General features: G+C 32.4%; 1 protein-coding gene across 1 annotated transcript; it reads left to right on the forward strand.

The window, feature by feature from the left end:
- The first annotated feature begins 5,502 nt into the window (after positions 1–5,502).
- On the forward strand, positions 5,503–10,905 carry LOC126712362 (bZIP transcription factor 29-like). The gene is made up of 5 exons (XM_050411664.1): positions 5,503–5,747; positions 5,946–7,208; positions 7,293–7,425; positions 7,564–7,648; positions 10,264–10,905. Exons 2-5 carry the CDS (start codon positions 5,977–5,979, stop codon positions 10,515–10,517), a joined length of 1,704 nt encoding a protein of 567 aa, XP_050267621.1. The 5' UTR covers positions 5,503–5,747; positions 5,946–5,976; the 3' UTR covers positions 10,518–10,905.
- Positions 10,906–13,011: the final 2,106 nt, after the last annotated feature.

Genomic DNA, 13,011 nt, shown 5'->3' on the forward strand with positions numbered 1-13,011 from the left:
GTTCAACAAAAATATAATATCTTTGGAACTCGCCAAATGCTAAGTATCAATATTGAAAAAATTGAGCAAACAGTGAACTAATCATAACTATGACCACGATTATCATCCATAGATTCTTTGTTGATGTCCAAATTCATAACATCTTCTACAAGCTCATCCAATTTTATTTGTGCAAGTTCTATGCCAAAAAAAAAAAAAAAAAAAAGTATTAGCAGTTCTAGGGTTTGTAAAGTTTCAATTTTCAATTATATCCCTTGTAAATTTTTGTAATTACTCACTTTTCTTTTTAAATTTTAAAATATATGTTGGATATAAAAAGTATTTGACATATCTAAAATAAAATAAATATTATTTTGTTATACGAGCTAAACGGGTTGTATTAAGTGGGTCATTTCGAGTTGACACAAATAAATTGGCGTGTCAAATGTGTCTATTACGGGTTACTCGGGTTTACCCACTTATGACACGTTTTTTATCGTGTCCCTTTCGAGTTGACCCGTTTATGACCCAAACCCATTAAGACCCAACCCTAACCCGAAAAAACCCGTGTTGGGTTCGTGTCGTGTTCGCGAGTTGGGTCGAACATTGACACCCCTAACTAATAACCACCTATGATTCCCGTTACTTTTATATGCTTCACCACAAGCTTTACCATTTGAGTTACTTTCGTGTTTGTGTGTTCTAATAAGTATTATTGTTTCCTAAAAAAAAAAAGTAACCACCTATGATTTGTTGTAAAAATGTTGTAAAAATATTGTAGACGTAGCATAACTCCACAACATTTTTACAACAAATCATAGGTGGTTAGTTATTATTGGTTCAAATTTGAACATAATACTAAGATTACTTTTTTGCCCTAAAAATAACAACCAGTAACAACCTGCCACTTAGGATTTGTTGTAAAAATATTGTGTATATATCATTTCTCTAAATTTGCATCAATTTCGTTAGTGGTCACATTTCCAAAACAATCTGGTAAAATTGCATCTTAAGTCTCTTAAACTCAAGTTCACTAAAACAACTCGAGCCTAAAAGACTTGAATTTTATGTTTTGGCATAGTTGAGGTGGATTTAAAATTCACGTGAAACTTGAGTTTTAAACACTCGATGTCCTTTTCTTCATTTTCTTCCTTCGCTCTCCCTGTTCTTCCTTTTCTCCCTGTACCTCACCCACAAATTCATAATATCTTGGCACCGAAGCAAAAACTCAAACCCAAAAATCATGATCTCGGCACCAAAGCAACTCCCTTAGCTTGGGTTTGTTGATCTCGACACTAGACCGACTTAGGTTTGTTGTTTCTCTCTGGTATTGTTGCCTGGTTTTGTTGTTTTATGGGTTTGTTGTCTCTGAAATTGGGTTTGGAGTTTTGAGAGTTAGAGATCAATTAGATGTGAGACTACTACTTGGGTTAGTGGTGGTGATCGGAGAATGAGAGCCATTGAGATTTGGCCATGGTGGTCCAAAGAGAACAGAGAGAACATGGACGAAGGGGAAAAAAGAGAAAAGGAAGAAAAGGAACTTGAGTATCTAAAACTCGAGTCCAACATGGATTTTAAATCTACCTTAGCTTTGCCAGCACATAGAACTCAAGCCTCTTAGGCTCAAGTTGCTACAATGAACTCAAATCTAAGAGACTCAAGATGCTATTTTCCTAGATTGTTTTGGAAACATGACCACTAACGAAATTGTGTGGTAAAATCATGCTAATCTGAAAATTTCCCGAGATAAATAAATTAATGAATGTGAAAAGAACGGAGAATTGTTATATACTTTACAAAAGTACAAAATCGAGTTCCCAAAAAAAAAAAAAAGGAGTTTTCATTTTTTTTCTTTCAAATTTGATAAGGAGCATAACAAAAAAGCTGTTTGACCCATCAATCCACCTGATCCGACCCAACTCATGCAGATCCATTAAGTGAGTTGTGTCAAGTTGAGTGGGCTAAATAATTAATTTAGTAGGTTGGGTTGAATAGTGGTTTGAGATATTTCTAACCTACCATTAAAAGTGTGCACGGATCAAGTTGCATCGGTTCAGGTTTGGGCTCAATTGGGACTCAACTCAATGGAGTTAGGTGGTAGAAAAAGGCATATGCCGCAGACCGAAGTGGAGAATGGATTGGGTTGAATTAGGTGTTAGTTGTGGTGGATTGGGTTTTAGTTGAAATCAAAGTGACAAATTTTGGTGGATAGCTAAGTAGAGATGGCAGATCTGGGCAAAGCTATGCACAATAAAGGGAGATCTGCCCATGATGAAGACATATTTGAGCTCATGAGGGAGATTTGATCACAGAGAATACAGATTGGTTCAGATTGAGTTTTGGAGAGGTAGAACTGCCACTCTACCAAGAGCTGTCAAGTTTTGGATGGAAGCACCCGTTGCCAACCACTAAGGTGTCGAGTCCGCTGACAATTGGCTCAGGTTCGGTAAGTTACATCAAGTGAGTCAGGTGATGGGTTTTGGTGAGCTTGTCTGCCTTACATACACACTCACTTTATTTTTATCTTCTATCCCAACTCTTGCTCTTTCTTTTTATTTTTTCATTTTCACATTTCTCTTCCTTAATAAACTCCAGCTTCTCTCTCTAAGATTTTATTATTATTCTTACTTTATGCACACATTTAATTTCAAATTATGAGATGTTCTTATTTTCAATGTGATAAAATTTAAGTAATTATAAAATAAATAATGTTATATTTTTAATAAAAATTGCATTTTTTTATTTTATTTTCGTATTTGAGAGAAAGTAAAATTATCAAAATTAATATATATAAGAAAATTTTAAAAATAATTTATTAATAAATGCTTTTAGCACATCTATTAACAAAATCTTTTATATATAAAAGATAAAAATACACAAAAATCATTTAAATTTAAAATTATAAATTAAAGGATTATTCATGTATAAAACTCCAACGACAATGAAATCATTGCGGATTTTGATTTATGACGAGATGTACCCGTCCCTCATTTCGAAGTAAGATACTTTAATTTTACGCAAGCCTAATGACTCCAATTAAAGATCAGTATTCATTTATATCGTATCAAAAAAAAAAAGTATTCATTTATATATATATATATAGAGAGAGAGAGAGAGAGAGAGAGAGATCTTTAATTAATTTATTTATTTTTATGAGATCAGTATTCATTCATGTTATTCTTAAAGAGTGAGGACTTGGTGCTCGCCGTACGCGAATTAGTCCTGTTAAATCATGATATAAGACTGAGGGCTTGTGGGTTTTAATGGTGTCAAACTTGAGATGATGTCTACTTCTTTTAGATATCAGGCTAATTAAATTTTTTTTTTCCATTCTTTCTCCCAACATCATTTTCACGTTATTATTATGTGATTTAACTACATTATTACTTTCCATTTAAAGAAAATACATTAATACTATTTCCCGATAAATAAATAAAACAGATCATTACTAAGTTTCAATAGCATTTTTTTTTTTTGACAAACGAGGGTATTTAAACTTTTTGAGTATCTAATTATTCCCGCAAGTGAATGCAATCCCCTGTTTTACATGCACTAAGTTATTATAAGGAGATTTCTAAAAAATAAAAGTTATTATAAAGAGCAATCTTATAAAAGTATCATGAAACTTTAAAAACTACTAAACCAATCCTTTGGGGTTTAATAGCATTACTAATTTCCTTTGTAAGGGGTTTCTAAAAAAAGGAAAAAAAAAAGATTCCTTTGTAAGGAATTCTCTAACCCAGTTATTGTAAGAAGAAAAAAAACCATCTTCATTATATTAATAGATTTTTTTTTTAATCCACACCACTAGAAAAAAGGGAAATTAATAGATTTTTTTTTTGTTTTATTTTTTATCATTGAGTCATCGACCGAAGTGTTTATAGATGGCTACCCACTTGTGGTGCCCAAAGGTATGGGGGCACATTAAAAGATTATTTCATAAAAGGATGGACAAATCAACATGTAATCACATCCCAACGTAACAATTCTAATATATACATAGATAAAGTTTAGCTACAAAATTAGTTGTAACCTTTTGCTACAACTTTACTTAATAAAATAAACATTACTATATATCTTGAAAATCTAACTATTGAATTACATGTTCTTTACGCTCTTAATACAAATGTCAAATTTTGTGTCAATCAAATATTATTCACTATATGATCTATAAGTTTATATTTTATGCATAATTTTAAATTATAAAAACTTGCAATTTTAACAATTTATTGATGATATAACTATTGATTTTTATTTTTCTAAAAATCTTACAAGCATGAAGGATATAAGAAAAAGATATCCAATGATGGATTTGTCAAAATTCACTTCCAATAAAAAGATACTGAGTAACGTTGTAGCCTAAAGATACAACCAATTTTGTAACTAAATTTTGTCTTATATACATTCAAATCAAATCCGCCAACAGGTTTTCCAACAAGCCTCTTCATTATTATTATTTTTTAAATTCCTATTTTACTTTCAATGAAAAAAAAGATGATAGATTATAAATTGACTTATTATACTCCTAACTATCAAACCAAAGATACTGATATCTATAATTTTTTTTAAAATAAAAAATTCATTACTATATAATTTATAGAAAGTCTCATGTACAGTTTTGAATGAGAAAAAAAAGTGAGGAATCCTCGATTATCTTAGGGTGATCAATTTGTCGATGAATGCTCTATTACACTCGTAGACTATTTATTTTCATTGATTCTTTTTTTAATACATCATTTTGTCACAACTTTCTTTCAGTTTTGCTGAGACAAGCATGAATACAATCGTGTGTCGCTTAAATTATATAGAAATTCTTGAATCCAAATTAAGAATATTTAAGTCAAATTAATCATTTTGACTGACCGTTTTTAAATACTTTCTATCTGAATTTTTTTCTATAGCTTGACAAGTCTTTTTTTTTTTTTTTTTATGAGAGACAAATCCCTTTTTATTTACAAAAACAACTTTTAAAAAAAAAAAAAAAAACTGTCACTGTGCAAAGTGACAAAGTCCTAAACGGAACTAAATAATAAATACCCACCAAAAACAAAATCCGAAACTGAAATATAAGATCAATAAAACTGAAATTTGAAAATTTTTAAACCCTAATACAAACAAGCCCACCCTAAAAACCCTCCCTATCTTTATCTCGCTGGCCGTCTGAACGCTTTAATTACCAAAAAAAGAATCCACCGACCTACGCCGGCTGTGGTAATTCAAAAGCATAAGCCTTGGTTTCAAAGGAATAAAATAATAATCCTATAAAAAAGTAATACTATAATAATAAATAGTACTATTTTGTCATTCATTTTTCATATATCTTTTTTTTTTATCTTTAATGAATCTTTTTGTACCCCACGATAAATGGCGGAGATAAAGGCGTGAGATAGACAAAAAAAAAAAAAAAAACACCGTAACCGACACGATCGCGTAATCAAATAGCGTAAAAGAAATCAAAATCTCGTTATATCCACGCGGCTTTAACGTAGACCGAAAACATATAGTCATAAGTCATCCAAGCTCTTACATATTGTCCGAAAAGAGTGAAAGAAATAATAAAGAAAAAGACAAAGACCCAAATAAATAAATAAGTTTTCTATACAATACTCTTTGCGGCAATTCTGATTCTGAAAACTTTTCCAAACCCAAGCTTCTAACCTATTTTCGTGGATATCACCGCCACACTTGGTTGATAAACTTGGTGGGCTGATAACACTTTTGTCTTTGCCGTTCACTGAGGTCTGTGAGTTGCTATTTCACTGTACGAGGTAGGGTCTATGACTATGATTATGATCATGTATTCCTCAATATCTGTATGTTCTTCTTTTTTTTCAGTTCTTTTAGTTTTTTAGATTATTGGGCTTTAGTCAATTAGTAGACTTTGATTCTAGTGTGGGTTTTAGAGTTTTGATCACTATATATATATAACAGTACTTAGGGTTTTTGTTTTTTGTTTTTGTTTTTAGGATTTGATTGAAGGTTTAGTATTAGAGGGAGATGGGTGGCACTAATGAAAATGGGGCTGGTATGCAAGGGCTTCAATCTACATTTGGTTTGAAGCCAAAGAATCAATTTGATGTGCAAAATTTCAATACCCTTCAAAAGGGTGTGCCTATGCGTCAATTGCCACAAAATTTGAGTCCTAGTAGTGAGAACAGTAATAAGAGACCTGGTATACCACCCTCACACCCCAATAACACTGCTAATTCGATGCAGTACTCACAGTTTACGGGGTCCAGACCAGCTTCTAGGCAGCCGGGTTCGCAGAATTTGAGCCCGGGGCCTTCCCATACTAGGTCTTTATCTCAACCTTCATTTTTCATGCTTGATAGTTTGCCCCCTTTGAGCCCTTTGCCCTCTATGAGCTCTCTCTCAGACCCGATTATGACTGATGTGTCTATGGAAGAAAGTGTTGTTAATTCTCATGCCCAGCCTCATGGTGGAAATGGAGGTAATGCGTTTCGGGTTGGTGAGGGCCTTCCACCTCGTAAAGGTGGACACCGTCGTTCTAATAGTGATAATCTTCCGTTAGGATTCTCAGCCATGATTCAAGCTTCCCCACAATTGATGCCCATTGGGAGTCGGGGAGTTTTGGAACGGTCAGTTTCTGGGAGAGAGAATTCGGGAGCGGAAAAGCCAGCCACGTTGGTGATGAAAGCGGAATTGAAAAGGGATAGGGATGGCAATAACATTGCTGATGGGACAGGTGAAGGGAAATCAGAGGGGGAAATTTCAGATGACTTGATTAATGTATACATGAACTTTGAAAACATTGATAAAATGAACTCATCTGGTACTGAGGAAAAGGATTTGGATAGCAGAGCCAGCGGCTCGAGGACAAATGGATGTGATAGCAGTGATAATGAGGTGGAAAGTCGGATAAATGGCTACCCAAACAGTTTGCAAGGGTTAAGTTCTGGTTTTCCTAATGAGAAGAGGGAAGGAAAGAGAATTGCTGGTGGAGAAACGACACCTACTGTTCGACACTATAGAAGTGTTTCAATGGATAGTTATATGGATAGTTTGAATTTTGATGATGAATCACCAAAGCTTCCGCCTATAGGAACTGTGGCGGTTCAACACTTGCCTAGCAATGCAATTGATGGGAACTCAAGTAAGTTCAGCATGGAGCTTGGAAATGTTGAGTTTAGTGATGCTGAGCTGCAAAAGATCAAGGAAAATGCGAAACTGACTGAGATTGCACTATCAGACCCCAAACGTGCCAAGAGGTTTGCTTTTTCCCCTTTTTGGTGTATTCTAGGCAATATATGTTTCATTGAGTTGATTTGCTTATTAGTGATCTACTCATCCAGGATTTTGGCCAATCGTCAATCAGCTGCCCGTTCTAAGGAGCGGAAGACACGGCACACTGCAGACTTAGAGCACAAGGCACAAATTCTAGAGACAGAGAACACTACATTGTCTGCAGAGGTTACAAAGTTACAGGTCGGTATCTAGTATGATGAGTTTATGATAACAACTATTAATTAATCTTATATGATTCTTTTTTTTTTCTTCTTCTTTTTTAATTTTTATTTATATTCATGATATTTTATTGATTTTGTTTTCTATACTTGTATCCAGAGAGAGTCTATTGCACTTCAGAGTGAGAACAAGGAGTTGAAATTTCGCCTTCAGGCCATGGAACAAGAGTCCAAACTCAAAGATGGTGTGTTTACTTTTTCTTCTGCTTCTTATGTATTAGTCAGAACCAACCTTGATTGATTGCACCATATACATTCTTATCAAAAGAATTACTTCCACCATATCCACTCTGATTTCTTGAAGATGTTTTCATATGAAAATTACTTATCAGTCCAAAAAAAAAAAAATTTGTCAACTACTCCAAATGTAAGCATGGACTGTTTAAGAAACTTTTTTTCAAAACCTATCTCCTGGTTTTCAAGTGTTGTATTTCCAGCTAGTTTAAATCGTTGATATTATAACTTACCCCCTTCAATTTTTATACAGCTGAAAAATGCTACCCCATCCTCTTTTGCAAAAGTCCACCTACTTGACTCTAGCTACTCATTTCACTTTACCAGTTCGTCCCATTACCACTTTAGTATATGAAAACTTCTAACTTTGCCAAAGTACCTGTTTCCTGTACCTTTTCCTCCTTTTGGCAATATTAAAGCTGTATTGTTATTTGATAGTTCTCTTTGCATTGATTAATCCCTTCTCGTAGGATATGAACTTGTTGACATATTCAATTGGTAAACATAATTCATGTAACTTTGAATGAACATAGACAAACTAGAATAATAGTTGCTTCATTTTGTTATTGTAAATCTTATTTATGAAGAGGGGGGGGGGGGGGGGGGGGAACTTCAATGTTTACGATTTTCTCAAGGTCTTCTGGTACTTATAAAAAAACTGGTAAGGAAAAGGAATAAAATTCCTGTTAGTAAATGTGATATTGAGAAATCAAATCCCAAAGACTCTTTAATGTCTTAATTAGGGTGTGTTTGGTAAAAGTATTTGAATATACTTTTTTGTTTTGCAATCCAAAAAATAGTGGGTCCCACACTTGAATATATTGTTTGGTTGATATTCTCTAAATACAGTTTTTAGAAAATTGTATCCAATTTTCCTTATTCAAAACATGATTTTGAAAACAGTTGAGAAGATGTTTTTAAGATACAGAAAATGTTTTTAATAGCATAATTGTTAATAACTTGAAAACAATAAACCCTACAAATTTGTCCAAACTCTTCTATCCCTTAAATTAAGGAGCCTATCTTTATCACAAAAAAATTCTCATACTTCAAATTTGAAACTTATCATTATAAATAAATAAAAAGTACATAAGCTCTATTCCCTTATCTTTATCCATATATATATATATAAAGTAACACGAATCTTTTTGTAAATTTTTCAAAAATACATATAAAAAATAAAATTGGTCTCCCAAACATTTATTTTTTGTTTTTAGTATTTTGAAAATTGTTCTTAAAAGTGGGAGCCAAACACATATAATGTAAAAATTATTACTCCTTCCGTCCCAATTTGTTTGTCCTGTTTCAAAAATCAAACTTTTTAATTGAATATCATTTATTGTTTTTTCTGCTTTAAAAAAATGTATTAGTTTCCAAAACTATCCTTAAATAAATTTATCAAAAAATAGGAATATTAAATCTGAAATTATAGACACAAAAATCTGCTCCTTATTAGTATTAGCATTTTTGAAATTACACCGCACAAATTGTAACTTATCCTCTTAATCAAATTTGAAAAATCTACGACTACCACAATACAAAAACTATTGGGTATTGGCTACAAACAATTTTAGATTACTTCAAATACAAATTCTAGTTTATCTTTTTAATCAATATTGATTTTTTAAATATTTGTTGGTTTTCTTTTCAAATGGTTTTGGAAATAAAGTAGGGGCATAATAGGAACATTAGTAAATTAATGACTTCTAATTTTAAAAACAGAACAATATTTTAGGACATCCAAATAGAGGACAAACAAACTGGGACGGAGAGAGTATTTGAAAACTAGTTTCAATTTCAATTTTTTGAAAATTGTTTTCATACTATCTTGAAAACAAAACATAAATCCTCCTACCAAACAAGCCCTTAGCGTCAATAAAAGCAGGCATAGGCACTTTAAAAAAAAAATGCATAGGCATGCTCTTTTTTAATTGACGTTGCTATGTTGTCTAAAAAAAACACACTGTGTATTTTTTACATCTCCCACGTCGTAAAGGGTTGGATTGTGAATTTATTGAGAATTTTTATTGCTCCAGTATGCTGTATTAACAAAATGTTTCCACACCTGTTGAAACTTTTTGAAGGGATAAATTCCGCAATCTCTCCCTCCTTCCGCCAAAAAGAGAGGTAAATTGGAAGTCTAATAAAATATCCATAGAGATATTGTTGTGGGAAATTTTAGTAAGATTTATCCATTTAAAGAAATGAAGCCTAAGGAGAAAATATTCACAAATAACAGCGGCTTTTTAATTTGTTCATTCCTTGAGATTTGCAGTTATCCCCATCTTACCTTGCTAGTTTGTATCATTGTGTGAATGTTTGTCTCAAGCATGGATATCTCAAGCAAGTTTGTGGCCTTTTATGATGGTTGGGGGTTTTGATGCAAGTCATTAAACCTGCACTGGATCAGTTCATTGCTAATCTTTCATTTTTTGATATGTACTTTTTTAATTTCATTCTCTCATCATAAGAATTTTCATATTTGATTATGGTATATTAAGTTCTTGCTGGCGGTGTGGCTGTGTTTGGGTTAATAAATTTGCCTGTTTTGGCTTTTGATGTGCAGCTTTGAATGAGACCTTGACCACAGAAGTCCAACGTTTAAGGCTGGCTGCAACAGAGTGTGGTGGTGAAGGCTACTTGGCGAACCTCATGGCCCAGCAGCTTTCCATTAATCAACAGATGTTTCAGTTGCAGCACGCCCAGCCCAGGCAGCTTTACCATTTGTCGCGGGAGCAACAACATCTACTGCAACAGCAGGCACAATTGCCGCCCCAGCAGCAGAATTGTGATACGGGTGAGCAAGAGACGAGCCAGTAGGCTGGCCATCCAACCGCTAGCCTCAATCAAAACTGCATGGTTTCTTTTAACTTATTTTGAAATACAGGTAGTGTGCGATCGTATATAAGCTTCTCGAAATCTATCAATATATAATTATTTATTTTATTCAACTTAGTCATTTTTTTAAACCTGGTTGGCTATGAGATGTATTTAGAATTTGAGCTAAACTCTATGTTTAGTTCTTTCTTCTGAGCCAGAGCCAAGAAAAGTTCTTTTCTGACATTATTAACAATCTATAGTTTTGGTTTTGGCTACATATTGATACTCATATGTCATTTTCGTGGGTATAATATGGCTGCATGTTGGATTTGTTACCCATGGATGATATCTTTTAGGTTTTGTTTGCCACAAGCTCCTTCTAACAGTATTTGTTGTTGTTGTTTGTTTGTTTTTTTCGTTCCAAAAAAAAACTGTTCATGTCTTCATTGTACTTTGAATAATATTAGTATATTACATATTAAAGAAAAAAACATAACTTTGATGAAAAGATTAGGCACACCGCTCAATTGCTTGAAATTGGTTGATCATTTACGGAGAGCCATTGATGTACTAGTGAAGAAGAATTATTCAATTCAAGTAGGGTGGATTTAAAAATAAAAATAAAAAGTAGAAAGAAGGGGGAATATTTTACTTAAAAAAAAAAAAAAAAAACGTGGTTGAATGCAATCCAGTTTACCAAAATACATTGTGGTTCTTGATGTTACATGTTGACTTTTTTTTCCCCCTTATGTTAAATGAATAGTCCTTAAAACTTAAAAGTTTCAAATGAGAGATTTTACTTTTTACTACATAAATAAAGTTTAAAAAAGGAGTGCTATTGGTCCCTCAATCTAATTCTGTTAATTTTCTTGTTTGTGGCTAGGCTAACGAAGCAACAAGGTGACATTTTTATATGATATTTTATAGTGCCACGTCAACTATTAAAATACTGGATTGAGTTTTAATGAATAAAAAAATTCATTTAATTTTTAAAAACATTTTAAATACCAACACTAGAAGGAAAAAAAAAAATTCAAATTTTGGAGACTGTCCACGTCCTCTATACTTTCACCGTCGGAGTAAAATTGAGGCAAGGTAATATTTTGAGCTTCCCTTGTTTGGATAAAGAAAACAAGCGTAATTTTCAACTTGATCATGTTGGATTTGTTGGGTTTTCACCGAAGGACTGCATTTGTCAGAGACAACCTATTGAGGGATTTGAGCGAATACTCTTTACAAGGATTAACAAAAGACTATTGTGTTATCCAACTTTATAAATCTCAACTCTGTTTAACAAAAGTTTAGAAGCCCAAATTTCCAACTTCTTACAGGTTTTTGTCCCCTTTTCCTCCGCCCAGCGATGAGACAACAATAATGGTTATTACCCTTCAAACTCAATATTCAAACTCTATATTGAGTGTGAATTTTGAAAATCTAACTATTGAATTATATGTTTTTATTATATATTTCATGTTTGCAAAATTTTAAGATCAAAAATCAATTACTATGTCATCAAACAAATGTTAAAATTTTAAAATTTTGTGATTTAAAATTATATATAAAAAATAAGTTTATTGATTGAATAGTAAATTACATCTGATTTGAACGAAAATTGATATGTATGTTAAGTACATAAGGAACATGTAATTTAACCGTTAGATTTTCAAAATTCACATCTAAAAAAGAAATATATGAGAAGTTTGAAGATTTTCTCTCTAAATTAGTCTGGAGAGAAACTTTGTTCAATGGGATCATAGAGAGTTGAGAGGAGATGAACAGTCTACAAATTCAGTTTTTTTTTTTTTCATTTTTTTAAAATTATATTAATTTTTTAAGCATAAAATTTCACCTATTAAAAAATGCTACCTTATTGCTCCAAATTAATATTTTTATAATTTTGTTGCCATAAGTTCTAGGAGAGCAAGAGATAAATACATGAAAGAATCTTACACCTCATTCTCTTCTCTCCATTACTAAGAAGTAAGAACAATCCAAGAGGACATATTCACACATTTTCAATACAATGTATACAAGTACCTTCTTTCCAACTCATAATACATGAAATCAATTGGGTTGGAGGGAACAAAAGGAATAACAAAAAGGGTTAGATACCAAAGGAAATAATTTGATATCATTCTTTAAATAGAAACCAAAGACAATCTTCAAAATAAGAAGATGGTAAACGATGCCACTAGCATTTTCTAATTTTCCAGGACCTCAAAATGAAATATTACTACAGAAGAATTGTTCTCATCAATTACGCAATCACATTTTAGTGAGATGAAGAGCTAAAAAAATGAAAGAGAAAAGGAAGAGTTTAAAACAATTAAAAGAACTGCAAATACAGTAGCCAATGGATTATAGAGTACACCACTCTGCAAAGAGAAAATTTCTACTTGAAGAGAATATGCAACTTATGACTTACGGGGGCCTTCCTCTTTGAAGTCCAATGTTTACATTTACCTTCTTCCCAACAAATAATACATTATCAATT

Source organism: Quercus robur, chromosome 2 (genome assembly GCF_932294415.1).
Source record: "Quercus robur chromosome 2, dhQueRobu3.1, whole genome shotgun sequence".
Classification (NCBI taxonomy): domain Eukaryota; kingdom Viridiplantae; phylum Streptophyta; class Magnoliopsida; order Fagales; family Fagaceae; genus Quercus; species Quercus robur.

What these genes read in the sequence shown, in the direction of transcription:
- LOC126712362 (XM_050411664.1), top strand. Translation starts at nt 5,977, where the DNA reads ATGGGTGGCACTAATGAAAATGGGGCTGGTATGCAAGGGCTTCAATCT. An exon ending in CAGAGGTTACAAAGTTACAG is followed by an intron (nt 7,426 to 7,563) that starts GTCGGTATCTAG and finishes ACTTGTATCCAG; the next exon opens with AGAGAGTCTATTGCACTTCA. An exon ending in AGAGTCCAAACTCAAAGATG is followed by an intron (nt 7,649 to 10,263) that starts GTGTGTTTACTT and finishes TTTGATGTGCAG; the next exon opens with CTTTGAATGAGACCTTGACC.